Source organism: Galleria mellonella, unplaced genomic scaffold, assembly GCF_026898425.1.
Source record: "Galleria mellonella isolate WM207_F2 unplaced genomic scaffold, CSIRO_AGI_GalMel_v1 utg37, whole genome shotgun sequence".
NCBI lineage: Eukaryota > Metazoa > Arthropoda > Insecta > Lepidoptera > Pyralidae > Galleria > Galleria mellonella.
In genome coordinates, this window is record NW_026442087.1 from 3,011,463 (window position 1) to 3,031,271 (window position 19,809).

Genomic DNA, 19,809 nt, shown 5'->3' on the forward strand with positions numbered 1-19,809 from the left:
AGAAAACATTAAAATAATAATTCTGTGGTAGCAGCTGAAATGGTCCCCACTCAGTGTAAGCTGCAGCGTGGTGCTGCAGCGCTGATTTTCAGTGGGGCCACCACTCGATAGGTAGCATTCGAGAAACAGGAGTACGTCTATAATTCACTATTAACTGGACCTTATAGATGATATCCATATTATATTAATGAATATAGTAATAATATATTTATTGTATAAAATATATGCTACAAGAAGGTATAATGCAGGTAAATATACCAGAGGGAGACTTTGTACAAAAGTCGATTGCTTCGGTACCTCTGTCCCATTCGTGTTTCAACCGTGAAGCAGTTGTGTTTGCATGGCTGTGTTTCGGTTTGAAGGGTAGTATATGGCTTGAATTTACAGGGAACAGACGAATAACATCTGAGTTCTCAGGAATGGCAACACATGGGGGGTATCATGGGCGAAACAGTATACTCTGTTATGTCCATAGTACTGCTCATGTCTATACGCGACGGTTTCACTTTCCATGAGGTACCGTCAGCTTGTTTGCCATTCTAAGTTGTACAAAAAAAAGTCAGGCTTTTAGAGATTTTTTAAGTGGGACGCTGCTGTCCATCCCTCGCCCTCCCTTAGTCACCTCTTACGACACCCACGGGAAAGGTAGGGGTGTCCCATTCAATACCAGGTACACACGGTGATTCTTTTCATTACTCATCAAGAAATTCCAAACAGGTACAACGAAAATAAGTTGCAAAAGAACTTATTGCGCCCTACATTTTGCTGAAGTTACTTTTTTGTTATACAGTACAAAAAAACGTAATCAGCTTCGATAGCTCTGAACGAGGAAATCATAAACAGAAAACATGATGAAAAGGAAATGAGACGAGTAATAAAACAGATAATAATATAGACAGTGCGTGTAGAACTAGGTAAGGAAAAGTAACAGTCACGTATGCGGCGTTGCGTGTTCCATTCGCGATTTTGGTTTTTGGGTTTATTATTGACGATCTCGATGCAAGTTGGGAACTTAGTGACATTTGGCGTTCATTGTAAAATATATCCTATTTACATAGATCATAAGATCTGATCCGAGTCTAAAATTTATAATTTGTAAAATTCAAATTAAATAATTACCTTTTCGTTTGATCTTATTCATGGACCATAAAAATGCCTTACGTATCCAATTTTATAATAATTTCAGGTTGCTGTTGCGTCTCCCGCGCTTCTGTAGCGCCTCAGCGTTGTTTGCCGACTCTCGCACAGATAGTTTTGACGCAGTCTGGCGTAAAAAGACAGCTTCGTTTTTACGTCGAATACGCGGGAGTAGCAACAGTATCCTGAACACGTTTGTTAATAAATTAGATAGTCCTCTCGTGAAAATGTTCGCCGAGTGGACTAGATCATTATTAATGATTAAGTATTTACATAGTTTTTAAGTACACTTACTAACAAAAATAAAAAAAAAATTATATACATACATATATCTGTCACGCCTGTCTCCCATTAGGGTAGGCAGAAACAATGGAACGCCAAATGCTTCGATTTAAACAAACCTCTTTCGCTTGCTCCACATTCATCAATCTTTTCATACACGCTCGCCGGTTACGGGTACTTTTAATTTGGCCCTTCTTCAGCACGTCGCCTATTTGGTCGACATACGTCCGTCTAGGGCGGCCCCTACCGACATTTGCATTCATTCTTGCTCGAAAATTCTCTTTCTTTCTTTAAAAAAAAATTATTGAACAATTATGCATGAGAATAAACAAAAATAAAGTCAAAAATTGATCTTGAATGTATTTATTATATTTGTTTTGTACAAACGTCATAATTAAAAGTATCAGGTAAAAACATTTTTTTTTTCTTTTTTGTATAAAGAGCCAACAAGGAGTTTATATGCCAGTTATTAATTGAACAGACCATATCGGTTCCGTGTTCGCTCAGAGCGATGTTGTGTCATGACGTGCTATATTAAAAACAAAAAAAAACAATATTTTGCGTAAGCAGCAGTTGAATTTTTTGCTCGTTCTTAAAGCTGAAATATCATTCTGATGGCATGATGATGAGATGTAAAGATTTAAGCATACACAGAGATGGACAGATAGCGACTGCGGCTTTTTTTTTCTTTTTTATACAACTTAGAATGCCAAAAAAGCTGACGGCCCACCTGATGGAAAGTGGTAACCGTCACCTATAGATATGAGCAGTATCATGGATATAACAGAGTATACTGTTTCGCCCATGATACCCCCCATGCGTTGCCATTCCTGAGGACTCAGATGTTATTCCTCCGTACCCAGTAAATTCACGCCATATCCCACCCTTCAAACCGAAACACAGCCATGCAAATACAACTGCTTTACGGTTGAAACACGAATGGGATAGAGGTACCCAAGCAGTCGACTTTTGTACAAAGTCTTCCTCTGGTAGGTTTTAGCATGTTTTAGTTTTTAAATGACTTCTTAAAGGAGAAGAATTTCAATTCGTTTAAACATGTTTGTTCCTTGTCTGTTCTGAGTTGATTTTAAAAATACATTTTTCATTATTTTACCGTTTTACTTTTACTTGCCTCTAACGACACCAAAAAAAGGAGTAGTCGATTCTATGACGGGACCACATGGCTGAAATCGCAAATTGATTTGACATAAAACCGAATTAAAGTAAGAAATTCAATACGAAATTGATGTATACCTTCTGAATTTCTTTTTAAAACCCTACACGGCAAACTGAATAATTCCACGACCCTACTCGTGACTCGTGGGTACTAATAAAGGATTTCTGCAAAGTCAGGGGCCGTACAGTCGACCCGTATACTAAGCCATCCAAGCTATTCGGTAAGAGACAGCAGTTACTTGTGCGAAACAAATGGCTGTTTAACATTTTGGATTCGGCTCGAGCGGTCTGATTGACAGGCATCTGCCTACAAAGGTAAAGAACTGTACTTTTGTAGTAGCGTACCGCTATATTATTATCTCTATATAGATTTGAAAATATTTATAAAAAAAAGGAATCATGAAAACGCATAATTATTTTGGATTTCATTATTTAAATTTCATTTGCATTTTTTTTTGTCTTTGTCTGTCTGTCTGTAATTATTCTGGTATTAAAACTATTACACTAAATCGAATGCATTTTTCACCATTGCATCGAAAAGATGTAAATGAATGTAATAAAGTCTAGTGTGTTTTATTTTATTATATTATCAAAAAAGCATAGTTGTCGACAAATATTTGTAAAAAAATTAATTATAATTTAATTTCATATATTTCGTATAAAAAACGACCTACATCAACGAATAAATTAAAAATATTTCACACGTCGTTGTGCCGGCTATAAAAGGCGATCATGAATACCTGTTCCTTTTGAATTTATAGTCCAACTCCCATAAATACTTCACGCCATTACCCGAAGATAACTCTGCTTTATTGTAATTTTATGCGTTACATTAGCACCGCCCTGTTCTCAATGCATAGCAGTATCCAGATTAATTACGTTTATACTTCAATGTTGCTATGGATAACATAATATGTCATGCCTGCCACCTTCTGCGATAGGCAGAGACATCACCAGCATTTCAGCCATAATCCATCCACTGCTGGACATAAGCCACCCCCATAGACTGCCATAAAGAACGGTCCTGAGCCACCCGCATCCACTGACTCCCCGCAATGCATTCCAGGTCGTAACTCCGTCTAGTGGGGGGTCGACCTAAACTGCGTAGGTAGAAACAATTGAACGTTAAATGCTTCGAATCGAACAGATCTCTTTCGCCTTCATTCATCAATCTATTGATAAATACTCGTCGGTAAAGAGTACTTCTGACTCGGCCCTTTTTCAACACGTCAACTATTTGATGGACGCAGGTCCGCTTTTACAGATATCGCCCTACTCGCTCCTTTTCTATATCTATTTTATTCTTTTCTTTTCTACGTGACTGAACTATTGCAACATTCTCTTTTTAATATATATATATATATATATATATATATATATATATATATATATATATATATATATATATATATATATATATATATATTACATAATTTTTTTTATTCACATTTTTCTCTAAACATGCTATTTCTCACTATATGTCTTAGTGGCCAAAACCGATAATCGCTGAAATAGACAAATTCTGGAAGGAAAACCATAGATTAACAAGCAATCAATCAATGTGGGTCATTTGAAATTTACTAGAGGGTTAGGTGGGGGCTTCAGGGTAGACCCCTTTGCCCCAGCCTCAACTACGGGGGAAACTACCTCCGGGTGACAGAAACTCGTCATGTGATCTTCTCATTGACGATGGGCATAGCATGATCTCTTTTTCTTCTTTTTCCTCGAATAATAATATATATACATACATATATATTAATAAGCCTAGGTTACGAGTAAGATAACCTGTCGCTAGATGGAGCAGTGTAAAGTCATGAAGGAATCAATCAAAAGTACATGATCAATTAAAATATTTTAAAAGAAGCTACAACAATTCATTGTAGTAATCTAATAGCGATGACGAATACAAAATGAAACAATCACAATATATTTAATCTTTATTTTTACAACGGAACAGTTTGATACATTGTAGGTTTTACATTTACAAAGTTTTATTTTTTTGTTGTTTTTAATTGTGTTCAGGCCTTCGTGCGGTATTCTATACATAAACAATAACAACAGCTTCCATTTGTACATAAACAATAACAACAACAACAAAAAAAATGGAATACGACTTGTAATTGATGAAAAAAATTTCCACGAAATCTCTTAAAAGGCTTTTGAATAATTTATCGCTGTATCGAATTAATTTTTTTCACGTACAACCGTCTGGCGGGGGTATCGGAATTTATTCCGTGTAAATAACACTTTTTTTTATACAAACCACGGAACATGGGGTACGTTTACATTTCACTAACGACGAATCTCAATTATTTTTATCACACACAATCGTGTGTCCAAGTGTACTGGTGTAACTTGATATGACTAGCTTCGTGCAAAATTATTTACAGCGTTATCACTTAACATTGTTATAAACTAGGATAGTTGATTTTATATCTACTTTATATACATTTAACAAATTCAAGTGACCCAAGACAATCGTTGTTCGAAAGCAAGATACGTTGTTGTGAAGCTTAAAGTATATGACGCTGGTATATAACAATTTATTTCTATAACAATTTTTACATTTCAAAATAAAAAAGGTACAAAGTAGGAAATTATTACTTAAAAAATTAAATGTTACACTAATTAAATATATTACTAGAAACTAGGTAAATAAGGACCTTCATAACTTAAGGACTGGTAACACACGAGTAATGCCTTTGGTGTTGCAAGCATTCATATATTTTAGTATTAGATTACATAAATAGAATATCGAGTCTCAAAAATGGGTTAACTTTCTGTCAGCTAATTATGAAATTAGCTGAGTCGTTTTTTTTATCATTATTCTATATACTTACACATAAAATGTATCTTACCGTATTATTTTATAAATAAAATGAATATTTATGCATCAAAAAGATGCAGAAATTATAAGACATAATAAATATAGAAGTTATAAAGGAATCACTCATAACGGTTTATCACGCAAAATTGTATGAAAAAGTTGACCCGTTTTTCTCGAAGCATTTGTATGGAGATACTCTATGTATATAATCTAAGTATTTAGTATTCACTTATTATCGAATTTGCAGTATATTCAATTACCATCCTTGTTATAAAATATATATTTAAAATAACGAAGTTCTGTCAAGCAACTATACTTCAAAATTATGCAATATTTCTAGAACAGAAACGAAATACACATTGGTCTTGATTAGAATAGATTTATCGTATAAAATTATTTTACAGTTAAATATACATACAACAATATTTCTAGTTTTTGCAGGTTACTATGAACAATATCGAATATAAATATAAATATTTTCACTGAAGCCAAAAAAAAAAGGTTATAGATAGAGTTAACGGCAAGTAACTCGAACAAAACCTGGACATTGAAGTTTACGCTGTTGTTTATAAAATTGTTATTTGTATTCCGCAAGTAACATGGCACGAAAATCGGGTTTAAGTTAGTTATTGGCATCTGAAATAGTAATCAAATCTGAGGCCCTAGATAATATGGCAATTGATTTTATTTGATGCTTTTATAATTTGCCGTATCGTCTCGGCATAGAAGAATACTCTTTCCATTCCCGGAAGCGAATAAAAGAGATAAATGGTTGAGGGATAGACAGTAGTGTCCCTCTTAAAATATCACCAAAGCTATGATTGCTAAATCTCCCATCATGGTAGAAAGGAATTGTTACTAATGAAGTATAATAACCCTATTGCTAGCAATACGGGGTCAGTTCGACCTTGATGCGGTTTCCCTGGAAACTATTATGGTTAATTCTTGTCGAATTCAACATGGTGGACCAACTGACCTGCATTCATTCTCACCTATCATCTTCCACTGGTGTCCCGCCGGTGTATACCGATAGCGGCGGGGTTACCAATCCATTTTTTATCCATTAACCCGCCTATCAAGGAAGACAACTACTGGCAAAACTTCCTAAGAAAAAACCTATGTTCAGCAGTGGACAGTTAACGGCTGATAGAATAATAATAAAAATAATTTGCTGTAAGACATGATATCGTATAATTTTACCGTGACGATACAATGGGAGAGCAAAATGTACAAAATTATAAGGAGACGCTATTATTTAATGCGATAATATCAGGAACGTGCTCAGAAATTTGGAAACGGCTCTATACAATTGGCCATATATACAATAATTTTGCCTCCTATTATATCGGTACGATAAAATAGTACGATATCCTGACATATTGAATTCCAGTACGAAAATATGTCTTCTTTAATACAAATAGATCAAAAATATCAATGAACTGGTCTGGGGAAATGACAATACATGTTTGCTACTTAATTCAGCAGGCACTCCATGCTCGGAGATTTTACTTCGTATACAAAGGATATTTAACAATGAGGTCTACCAAGCTCCTTACGGCTGTCAGGCGGCGCGACTTGCAATTCAGAGAAATGAAATACTCGTCAAAATATATAATGAAATTGATCTGTTTTCATGATAATGTTCTATTTTTGAAAAATAACTGGAACTCATTACAGTTATTATCTGAAAACAATATTATATTTACTTAAGTCACTAGTATTTAGTGGTATAAGTTCAGAAATAATTAAGTAACATTATATAAGCCTTTACATGACCGCTGCTGAACATAAGCCATCATCTTGGAGGGCGAGGGGGGAGGTTAACATTGCAGCAAGTGAATTGGTAACCGTAGTTAGACTTTAGAGATCTTTTAAGTGTGACGCTGCCTTTAGGTGTGCCTAAGGGTGCTCGCCTTCCTTTAGTCGGCTATAACGATACTCACGGGAAAGGGTAGCTTATTCTATGCCGGGACCACACAGTAAATATAAAGTATCGAAGTATTTTATATAAAATGAATTTTACATTCTGGTCACTTTATAAATTATTCTAAATCTGTTATTTCGTGGCAACATATAGCACGAGCATAGTTTTTTTTTTTTTTTTACAAAACTCTATTTTAGTAGCAAATACATTAAATTTTTTTGGTAGTCTATGTGAAGATTGCATAATCAATGTGTGATGTCAACATTGATGATAATACCTGAGTTTTGAATAACGTCTAGTAAATATTCCTATCAAAATTCTAATTATATTAAAGTCGATTGCAATTTATCTAGTACCTTTGATTCTTACAAATTCAATTACAAAATATAAACATTCAAGTGAAAACTTGCATTTTAAATCAAATCACACAAGCAATTCACAACAAATAAATATATTTTAATAATAAATATAATCAAAACATTTCATAATCAACAACCATATTTTGCACTTGTATCTATTTCGTTGAAACGTCACTATTGGTATGCCAGTCAACTGGTCACGCCATAAGCACAATTGATACTAGCACTAAGGTCCACATGTTGTTGGCACATCGTGGGGCGGAGTCGTGGGGCGGCCAACCTTCGTTCCAAGGAGCCAGACCGCGCCCTGCCTCAGGTCACATTGTTGTTACCATCTCTGTTCAAAATTATAAATATATAAATTTAATTTTTATAATTAACACATGTTTAGCGATTCTGTTAATAAACAAAATCCTAAACATGTATTTATTATGTGTATTAACACATGTTTAGTGATTCTGTCAATAAACAGAACCGCTTAACATGTTAAGCGCAAAACTCGAATAAATTTTACATGATAGGAAAAAATGGAAAAACAGTTCGGAAAATAGTTAAAAACCGCAATTATTTTTAACCTATTCAAACTTATTCTAACCATCCATTGAAACATTTTTTGACGTCGGTTGAGTTATTTAATGATTAATATAATGAAACCCAACCATGTAGTAAAGTATGTACACGTAATAAAACTAAGTTAAGAACTAGACTGAGCTGAAAATTAGCGCTGTAGCTCCTCGGTTGCAGTATAATGCTGAGCGATGGTCATTTCGTCAAACATTGCTTAACACCTTCACCTTCTATACATGTTACCCTGTATGAACCATTTTTGTAACAATGTTTGCTGAATAAATTATTATATTATTTGTGGTATTCATTTAGAATATTCATGGATATGAAAATACATAAATGATGAAAATATGTTATGTATTAACAGGACATGATATTGAAATTTATTCTAATTTATTCAACCATTAAACGTGATTTTGAATTGAATTTATGTAACATACACATGTCCAGTACTAATAAATGGCAAACGAGCTTACTTCATCCAAGAAAAATTTGTTACCATCGCTCATAGACAAGTAAAACACTGGGGACCTCACAGAATATACTATGATACCTTTGGCAATCATACGATACCATTCCTGGCCTATAATATTAAACTAAGTGGACAGTAATATCTCTACAAATTTTCATACTTATAACGTTAGAAAGATTAACAAAACTGAACCATTAATATGACTATTCATTTATCAGAATTAGTGGACGCGATAATGCGAAACACTCACCAAGATTCTGCATTTGGTGTTGACTCAGCACAATATATGGATTATCCATGCCCGGATCCTGCAGCACCCCCCGGTGTAATTGTTCCAAGTGCCTTTCAGGATCGTCTGCGAACAAACATTGAGATTAAACAAAGCTTATCTGTTGTTCGCTTCACGATTGCTTTATTGTACAAGAGATAGGACAATTCCTTTTTAAATAAAATCGTTTATGTTAGTATAAAGTTGTTTGTTTACAGTATCTATACAGATACGATATTTTTAAAAGAGCATTAAATTACAAAGTCTTATTGTTATATTTTTAAGTGACTCCAAAAAGAAAGAGGTACTCGATTCGATTGTATTTTTTTATGTTTATTATCACATAACTGAGTTATAGTCCGATTTGGGAAATTTTTTTTTTACCTAAGAGTATATAATAATAATAAATAGATTTATTTTCTCTTCACAATTCATTACAGTGAAATACAATGAAACATGCTTATATTAAAGTAATCAAATTATAAATATAATTGTGAGAGACTGGTGCCTGAGATAGGTATAAGAATACCTATAATAAATACAGATCACCAGTATATACTTATATATACAAGAGTATATACTTCCATATTAGTCCCATGGAAATTTTATCAAAGTCTGTTAGTCCTTCAATGAGAATATTTGGCAGTCTTTATTTTATATTCTTATATTATTATTATTTTTTAAATAGAATAATATTTATCTTTTGTTTTACTTTCACTTGTGTTATTGCTCTGATCTGAAATACATGATTTAATAATTTAGTTTTTAAACCTAAATAACAGGTTTTGCCATTTTAATTTGTTGTTTTTTGTTAAACACAATCTTATTAAAAATTACTTAAGACGTACATATAGATACTTCATTAATATAAAAGATTAATGTAAAATATATATTTAGTTACAGTACAGATATAATGTTACTTACATGCATGTGTGGTCGTCGGCGGTGGTGTTGTTGTTGTAGTGGTCGTCGTCGTTGTTGTAGTTGTTGTTGTGGTCGTGGTAGTGGTGGTCAGCACTGCAAATGAATTTGAATTTGGAATTATAAACCTTAATGATACAAAGAAGTGGGTATAACCTTCTTTTTTCGCCAAAATATGTATCGCATTTCCTGTGCCAAGAAATTATAGGAACTATGACGTGTACAAATTAAAATATAATGTTGTGAGATATATAAAAAATAAAAATCATATTTCATACATGTCTAATAACATACATAAAACAATATGGTCAATATTCTACAAGTATTATACATATGTATTATTATGTATAAATACACTACGGATGTTTTACGGAAACGCGGTATAAAAACTCACAAAAAATGGCAATATAAAAGTAAAATTATTCATTTAGTTATTTAAAAAAAAATTACAGTTTAGCAATGCTTATTACTTAACATATACTATTAGCATTAAGTGACCTTATATTACCAATTACGTAACCTGCGCCTTTAAAAAAATGTTTTAATAGTAACGAATTATATATTTTTTTTTTACAATTTATGTATGACCGCCAAAAATATTTGTCTTATGATCTCGTCTTAGTAAATAACAGACAGTAACAATGATCACAAAGTAAAGACACCTTATTGAAAATCTTTTCTGTAAAAGGTTGACACATATCAAAAAGATTAATTGGCAAGTGTGAGTAAATAAAAGAATGAAAACAATTTTCGGTGTTAACATTAAAAATCTTCTATATTTAAAAAGACCGTGTTAGTAGCTGCCTGCTCCGACTTTGTACCGGTTTAGTACTGAAGAAAAAGCCAATCTTCTTTTCCACTCATTGACTCATTTTTTTATATGGAAATTTTTTAACTCAATTTTTAGTTTTCCATATATTTATGGATATATATATACAAACCTTGTTATGATGTACAAATACAATAAGAAAAGAGTCAGGTAAATGAAACCATTGCGAAGTGATGCGCTTACAAACATTCGACCATTGAATATATATATATTAAAGTATAAAATTAGAGAAAAGAAAATTAAAATATTTTAAGTTACAAATTTAAATGTAAATTGAGAACAATTAGAACAATTCGCTACAATTAATAGCAACATAAGCAAATTGGAAATATTCCAAATGTTAGTAATGACATCCATAATTCCAGAACTTCTAGCTGTAAATGTTTAGTGCCCTTTAACGAATTCAAAGTTGTCGCATTAATTAGAATAAATGACCCAAACGGAACATTAAACTTGGAAAATAGAGCCAACAAATTAAATTACTTCAATTATAAAAGCATACATTACGAATGGACAATAGTAACACTTAACTAGTACTCTTCAAATAGGATAATTTTATAAGGTTTACAAAATTTTCATTCTATTATACGTTTAAAACATAATGGAAAATTTGTTAGTGGAAAAAATTAAATGGAAAGAGAAAAACATTTATATAATTTTTCCAAAACGGAAAATTGGTAAAATTTTGAGGTTACAGTAATTAACAGTAGTAAATTCATACAATGTTTTGAATTAATTACTAATATTTCTTTGTAATTTGAAGTAATTTAGATACGTAAATATGGCAATACAAAAAAGTTTTAAAAACTGTTAACGTTAAATAGAATGTGGTAACATTAAAATAAAATCCATTAAAGTCCTTTTTTTTAGTATGGTTCTATAAAAAATAAATACACTTATTCGTAAGCTAGTATACACATATTTTATTTGGTTTGGCATGGTGATCTGGCTTCAAAAATAAGTACTCGTAGAAATAATAAATAATTACAAAGATTTACTGGAAGAAATCCCTTCAGGGTTATCCTTTGACCGCATATGAATATTGTATTTTCATTGTTACTTTTTTTTTATACAATATAAACGTAGAATAAAATCCAAAAAAAGTAATAAACTATAAGCCCAAACTAGGCCGAACTTGCTAGAAAATTAATAAGCATACTATCACTACTGCTTGTATGATGGTATTGTCCTCTAGTGACCAGAGTTTCTATGTTGCTATCATTGTACACTAATAATTTTGACGTGGCTTAACAAAACGGTGTAAAGATGAATTTGAAAATTCAGAAATAGCATGCGTCTATACATACTTAGATTTTGTAAATACAAACTTATACAAATACACTAATAAATACAAAGGTAATACATGTCTATACACAATTAGATTTTGTACATACATATACAAATACACTAATAAATACAAAGGTAATAAATGTCTATACACAATTAGATTTTGTAAATACATATACAAATACACTCACGAATATAAAAAAATTATCATGAAACGATCCGTCTATTCTCTTTTTGTTGGTTTTCACTTGTTGTTGTAAATAACTTACTGTGTAAAAACAACTCCGCCTGCGCTCTCCCGAGGGAATTCTCCACCTGACACCTGTAAGCTCCCGCATCCTCCCGTGACATGTCTGACACTAACAGAGTCACTGTGTGCCGGTACCCTCGACTTGACATACTGATTCGGTGCTTCGTTTCTAAATGTGAAAATGAAATAAGTAAAAAACAACTTTAGCATAAGTGAATTCTTTTTGTAAAGTAATTTAGTTGCATAAGGAAAATGTGTACATAACAGATAAGTAGCGTAAAATTATATATTAGTTTTTCTGAAGCGAACTATGAAATTGTTATGTGATTTGTACCTATCAGAACGTTGTCTAAGTTAAACAATTTTTTTTTTGTATAAGGAATACAAAAAAAAAACGATATTCAGTAATTGTTCTTTTATTATTAAAATCAAGAATTTAATAATAAAAAAATCATTTCATACAAGCTTTTTTTAATTTTAATAAGTATTTAAAACTCCCATGTTGCGATGTTCTTTTACGTTTCTCTATAATTATAAATAAATAATAATCTCTAATCTCAGCTCAACATGTAACTATAGTATAACTACATGAGAGTAACTTATTATGATTTTAATTTATTTTTATTTTATTATTACATCATAAACATCACCATAAAACTTACCATTAACAAGTCTACGTTCACCATTTAACGTCCAGTGGACTTGTGGTACAGGATATGCTTCAGCGGTGCACTGGAGCGATACAGCGCCGCCGACCGGGGCGCGGATAGCAACCCGTCCAGTCCACACTGATGGGGCGACTGTCAGAATTGAACAGAAAATCATTAATATAAATATGAATCCTTACTAATATTGTAAAAATATAGGAAATATTTTTTTTATATAACTTGAAACAAACAAGCCAACATGAGCAGTACCATTCGCCCATAATAACCTCCATGCGTTGCCATTCCTGAGGACTCAGTTATTGTTCATCTGTACCCTATAAATTCACTGCCATATCCCACTCTTCAAACCGAAACACAGCCATGCAAACACAACTGCTTTACGGTAGAAACACGAATAGGACAGGGGTGCCCAAGCAAACGACTTTTGTATAAAGTCTCCCTCTGGTAAAAATAAAATCTTTTTATTGTTACTATCAAAGAAAGATACAGTTATCTACATAAAAATATGTACACCTTGTTGGTTTTTATGTAACTGTTAAAGAGCCAAAAATGGGCAGCCTTATCACTTAGGAATCATTAAATAAACATACTTTTTTTTTTAAACTTTAATTATATTTAGAGATTCAAAAAGAGAACGCTTTAAGTTCTTTATTTTTGAGTAAGTTCAAGAAGCGATTTCATGAAGCGATGTATTTCAATTATATTGAAATAACTTTTAACTATTAACTTCATATAAATGTGTCAAATACATGACTATCAAATATTCATAGCTGTGTTGTAATATTGCTTCTTCGGTTACACTTAACATCATTGACCTATTTGGCAACTGAAGCATTGGCGATGCATTTTATGCTTAAGAGCCAAGTTGCTCAATTAACACATATTGGCCATCTTTTAAAATAAAATATATATGTAATAAGATTTAATATTAAATTATTACTTTTAATATCCTTGATTTTCTTTGTTGAAACAGTTATACTGGAATGAATGCAATTTTATGTAAAACTTTTTTCCATAAAAAAATCAACGGAATTTTTGTTGTGATTTTTTTTTTATTTTATGACCATAATATTGCTTTTTACGTGACATAAAATTCTCGCGATAAAATGAGGAATAAACGAATAATCTTGCTTTAATCAAATGCCTTTAAAAGGTTTTGTTATTAGATACGAGCGGTTAAAGTTTATCAACCAACACAACATTCATAAGTAATTTTTTTTATACAACTTAGAATGGCAAACAAGCTGACGGTCCACCTGATGTAAAGTGGTAACCGTCATCTATAGACATGAGTAGTACCTTGGACATAACAGAGTATACTGTTTCGCCCATGATACCCCCCATGCGTTGCCATTCCTGAGGACTCAGGTGTTATTCCTCTGTACCCTGTAAATTCACTTCTATTGGTTTACGTGGGAAAAGTTGTGGGACATAGCTAGTATTATAAACATACAAGAACTTTTCAAGAAGAATAATAATTTGTATGACGATCTTAATGGTACAAACAGTTCAAAACGTTTAGTGGTTCGTTTAGTAGAAATCTGTTTAGTAGTTTTTGCATGAAAGACTAACAAACATCTATCCACCCATCCGTCGTTACAAACTTTCGTATTTTAATATTAATATTTTGTTGTAAAAACTCTATAGTCGTTTTTATTAATGTTCTATAATCAAAATATAAAATACAAAAATATAACAATATAATAATTTATGACAGTTTGCTATTCTCTTCTAAAGTTCACATAATACATACATTTTTATTATTCATCAAAACTGAGCTTATTATTTCCAACATTCGTTATCAGCACGAGGTAAGGAATTTATTTAAAAGATAATTCTACTCATTCATAATGGCTGGGATGAATTTGAATTGTATAAAAATGTTGGTGAAACGTGAAGATTATACAGCATGGAAATTCAAAATGAGAATGCTGTTGGTGCACGAAGAGTTGTGGAATACAATAGATGGTTATGAATCGTCTGACGATACACCTTCCCATGTAAAAGCACGTAATGACCAGAAAGCATTGTCAAAAATTTGTCTTTCTGTGGATGGTGCGGCAATGACGCATGTGAGGACAGCAACGTCAGCGAAAGAGGCATGGTATGCATTACAAAAGGCATATGAAGACCAAAGTCTTGGTCGGAAGTTGTCATTGGAGCGACAGCTGTACAGGTACTCCCTATCAGATTTTACCGATATTGAGTCGTACATTAATGCAGTCATGACAACTGCCCAGAATTTGGCAGATATTGGCAAAACAATTGAAGATAGCTCTCTTGCTGCGATTTTATTAGGTGGACTAACATCTCGTTATGATCCACTGGTAATGGCTCTAGAACATTCAAACCTCGAAGTAACATCAGAAATGGTTAAGACGAAGTTATTGAGTGAAATGTCAAAGATGGCTCAAAATGATGATGTTGCAGCGTTTCGTACTTCACAATTAAAAGCGAAGACGAAGAAACCTATTATATGTTTTAAATGTAGAAAACCTGGACATAAGAGCCCTAATTGCCCTATTAAAAAGGTAAAAAAGGTAAATATGTCGAAAATTGAACAAAACGTAGAAGATACAACAGATTGCTTGTCTGAAGTGGCTATGTCATCCCTAAATAACCAGAACTCCGATAAATGGATAATCGACTCTGGAGCATCGGGACATATGACTTCACACGGTGAATGGCTAAAAAATTATCGTTCTATAGATAGTGGAAGCATAACTGTAGCAAACGGACAAAAATTGCCAGCTGTGGGTATTGGTGAGGTATCAATTAATACCAACTCTGTAGTATCAAAAATAAGTAATGTTATTTATGTTCCTAGTTTAAAATGTAATTTACTTTCCGTAAAGAAAGTTGTCGAAAAAGATTTTTCTGTTGTTTTTGATAAAAATGGTTGTAACTTTTATAAATCTTGTGATGTATCTTTTGCTAATAACCCTATTTTGCACGGTTCTTTTAGTGGTGGAATGTATAATTTAGATTGTTCGATTAACTTGCCACAAAATGTTTCAGCCTATAATGTGCACTCTGAACTCTCAAACTTTAAAATTTGGCATAAGAGATTAGGACATCTCTGTCGCATAGGTATGGATCTACTTAGAAAAGGTCTAGCAGTTGGAGTGGAGTACAAGGAGGTTGACAAGGAACCATGCATACCATGCGTGGAGGGTAAGCAAGCAAGAAAACCTTTTAAACGGTTGAAAAGTAAGAAAGCTACGTCAGTTCTAGAATTAATTCACACAGATTTATGTGGACCATTTCAAACAACCTCTTTTCAAGGTAATAAATACTTTATTACTTTTATAGATGATTTTACCAGGTTTATATTTATTTATTTTATGTCTTCTAAGACAGAAGTCAAATCAAAGTTTTCTATTTTCAAATCTCTTGTTGAACGTGAAACTGGCTCAAAAATAAAAATAGTGCGATCTGATAATGGATCTGAGTACGTCAACAATGAATTTGCTGATTATTTGGCTTCAAATGGTATCAAGCACCAAACTACGGTGCCCTATAGCCCTCAGCAAAATGGAGTGAGTGAACGATGCAATCGTAGCATTATGGAGAAAGCCCGTTGCATGTTGTCTCATTGTTCACTTGCGAAAGCTTATTGGCAAGATACTGTAGCGACTAGTGTATATTTAAAAAATAGGTCGCCACATCGTGCTCTTAATAAGAAAACTCCTTTTGAGATATGGTACGGATTTAAACCAAACTTATCTCATCTTAAAGTCTTCGGATGCAGAGCTTTAGTTCATGTTCCTTCTTGCCAAAGAACTAAGCTAGATGTAAAAGCAACTGAACATATTTTTATAGGATATTCAGATGATCCTAGAAGTTACTACTTCCGAAGTGCGAAAACACCTAGAAAGTTAGTAAAATCAAGAGATGTAACCTTTTTTGAAGATAAATTTACAGGACTAACAATTGAAAAGGCAGACGATGTAAACTGTGATACAAGTTACTTATTTTCAAAGACCTCATCCTCAGAAGAAGCTTCATTATCTTCTCCTTCAATTGGCGGAGGTGGTGATACAGCAATTGAGGAACAAGTTGACAATTCTGTTAGTACTGAAGAGGTACGCATAATTAATTCTTTATCTCCGTCATCGGGTCTTTCAAGTAACTCCAATGACGATAGATATGGAAGAAGATACCCTGAAAGAATACGTAAACCTCCAAACTATTTTTCTTATAATACTCTAAGCGATGATCCGCTGTGCGGTGATCCTTTGACTTATCATGATGCCATTACAAGAGATGATAAAAATGACTGGATCACTGCGATGAATAATGAGTATGATGCTTTATTAAAGAGGAAAACTTGGGTATTGGTGGAAAAACCAAGCTTTAAATCTTGTATTCCATCTAAGTGGGTTTACAAATTAAAAAGAGATGCTGAAGGAAATATAGTCAAGTATAAAGCTCGTTTAGTAGCTAAAGGTTTTACACAAATAGAAGGTGTAGACTATTATGCGACTTTTTCTCCCGTTGTACGCTCCTCATCGTTGCGAACGCTGTTAGCACTAGCAGTACAGGAAGGATACAAAATACGTCATATGGATGTAGATACTGCCTTTTTATATGGTGATTTGGAAGAAGAAGTCTATATGGATCAGCCAGAAGGGTTTGTCCAGAGAAAGGAAGATGAAAATAAGGTATGCTTATTGAAAAAGGCCTTATATGGTTTGAAACAAGCTCCGAGAGCTTGGAATATAAAGTTAAAACAAACTTTGTCAACTATTGGATTCACTCAAACACCATCAGAACCTTGCGTGTTTACTAAAAATATTTCGAATACAGACTCCTTGGTTATAGCCATATATGTTGATGATCTTTTAATTATGTATAAAAATGAAGTAACATTTGACAACTTCAAATGTGAGTTGGAAAATTATTTTTCACTTAAAGATCTTGGTATTATTAATTATTTCATAGGCATAAATATATCTTGCCGAGAGAATATTATTAAAATATGTCAAAGTACGTATATTGAAAGTTTGTTAAAAAGGTTTGAAATGGAAAACTGTAAATCGGTTTCAACACCCCTTGCTCAAAAGAAACTGGAACCTAGTACAGGTGAGTCTAACTGTTCCTATCAGGCATTAATTGGCTGCCTTATGTATTTGGCAGTAAATACAAGGCCTGATATAGCTTACGCAGTGAGTTACTTAAGCCAATTTAACTCTAACAATGATCAATCACATTGGAATGCTGCTAAGCGATGTCTTCGATATTTAAGTGCAACTAAGCATGTTGGTATTTCGTACAGAAAGAATGAAGACTCCTCTATACTGCGTGGTTACTCAGATGCTGACTTCGCAAACTGTCCTGTTAGTCGTCGCTCATATACAGGATTTTACTTCGAACTTGCAAAAGGCCCTATTTCTTGGGAATCAAGAAAACAGCCTACAGTCGCATTGTCCTCTGCGGAATCCGAATACATGGCGCTATCAGCAGCTGCTAAGGAAGGTTGTTTCTTAAAACGTTTTGTGGCAGAAATAACAGGTAAAACTCTAAGTGTTGTCATTTTTTCTGATAGTCAGAGTGCCCAGAAACTTGCGTTGAATCCAGTCCATCACAATAGAACCAAACATATAGACGTAAAGTTTCATTTTATTAGAGAAAAAGTAAATGACAAAATTATAGAATTAAGGTATATGCCCACTGATTCACTACCAGCGGATGTTTTGACAAAACCTTTAGGTCATGTTAAGCATTTACGATGTATGACGAATATGGGCATTGGGTAACCTTTTGTCTTGTTATTTTTGTACCAGTATTTTTTGTTAAGTAATATTTTTGTTATATATATATTTTGATTACGGGAGGATATGTTGTAAAAACTCTATAGTCGTTTTTATTAATGTTCTATAATCAAAATATAAAATACAAAAATATAACAATATAATAATTTATGACAGTTTGCTATTCTCTTCTAAAGTTCACATAATACATACATTTTTATTATTCATCAAAACTGAGCTTATTATTTCCAACATATTTTAGTTTTAAATCATGTGTTTCAATTTTTTAATACAGAAGGCAAACGAGCATGCAGCTTACTTGATGGTAAGTGACTACCGTCGCCCATGATCACTCACAACACCAGAGGCACTGCAAGTATACTCCCGGCCTTTTAAAAAGCTGCTCATGTCTATAGGCGATGGTTACCACTTTCAACCAGGTGGGCTGTCAGCTTGTTTGCCATTCTAAGTTGTATAAAAAAAAAAGTTACGATGTTGTATCGATTCGAAAATACTACTGCTGGTCATGCGTGGAAGAAAGTATTAAAATATATTTCTAAATACACGTGCAAATCATTAAATATGTTGTATATACTTACACATTACATTGATCTGAATCCTCTTGCTGACTGATGGTGGTACACCATTCGTTGCTATACACAAATATGCACCTGAGGATGTTCTCTCTACAGCAGTTAGATTCAACCATGGACCAGTCCATTTAGACACTGTAAAATAAGTAACTATTAAACTATTACACTTAACTTTTTATATCACTAAGCATACAGGCCGTTTGGCAAACAATTACCGTAGCTTATGGATATTTGCAATTAGAAGAATGGTATACGTGTTGCCAATATTATTACGCCCTCTTTGAAGGACCCTATACCATAACACAGACATTTTAATATTATACTAATAACCATAGTCTTTAGGGCTTCCATAAAATGAGTATCAATATATAATTTTCAATTACCTTTACATCAGATTAATACTTCTCCTTCTTCAACTACTTTTATAAATGGCTTATGGCCATCTCTGTTTTTAATATCTCTAAATTCCTCTTTAATGGAAGTGATGAATAGAAGT

General features: G+C 32.9%; 1 protein-coding gene across 1 annotated transcript in view; it reads right to left on the reverse strand.

Moving 5' to 3' along the window:
- Window positions 1–4,554: 4,554 nt before the first annotated feature.
- LOC113515656 (protein amalgam-like) overlaps window positions 4,555–19,809 on the reverse strand; it is a 97,312-nt gene continuing 82,057 nt past the window's right edge. Inside the window, exons 5-10 of the mRNA XM_026899916.3 lie at window positions 19,320–19,448; window positions 12,962–13,099; window positions 12,319–12,468; window positions 9,937–10,029; window positions 8,995–9,099; window positions 4,555–8,042 (exon numbers count right to left, since the gene is read on the reverse strand). Of these exons, the coding sequence (XP_026755717.2) occupies window positions 8,023–8,042; window positions 8,995–9,099; window positions 9,937–10,029; window positions 12,319–12,468; window positions 12,962–13,099; window positions 19,320–19,448 (635 nt within the window). The 3' untranslated portion in view covers window positions 4,555–8,022. The remainder of the gene's footprint in view (window positions 8,043–8,994; window positions 9,100–9,936; window positions 10,030–12,318; window positions 12,469–12,961; window positions 13,100–19,319; window positions 19,449–19,809) is intronic.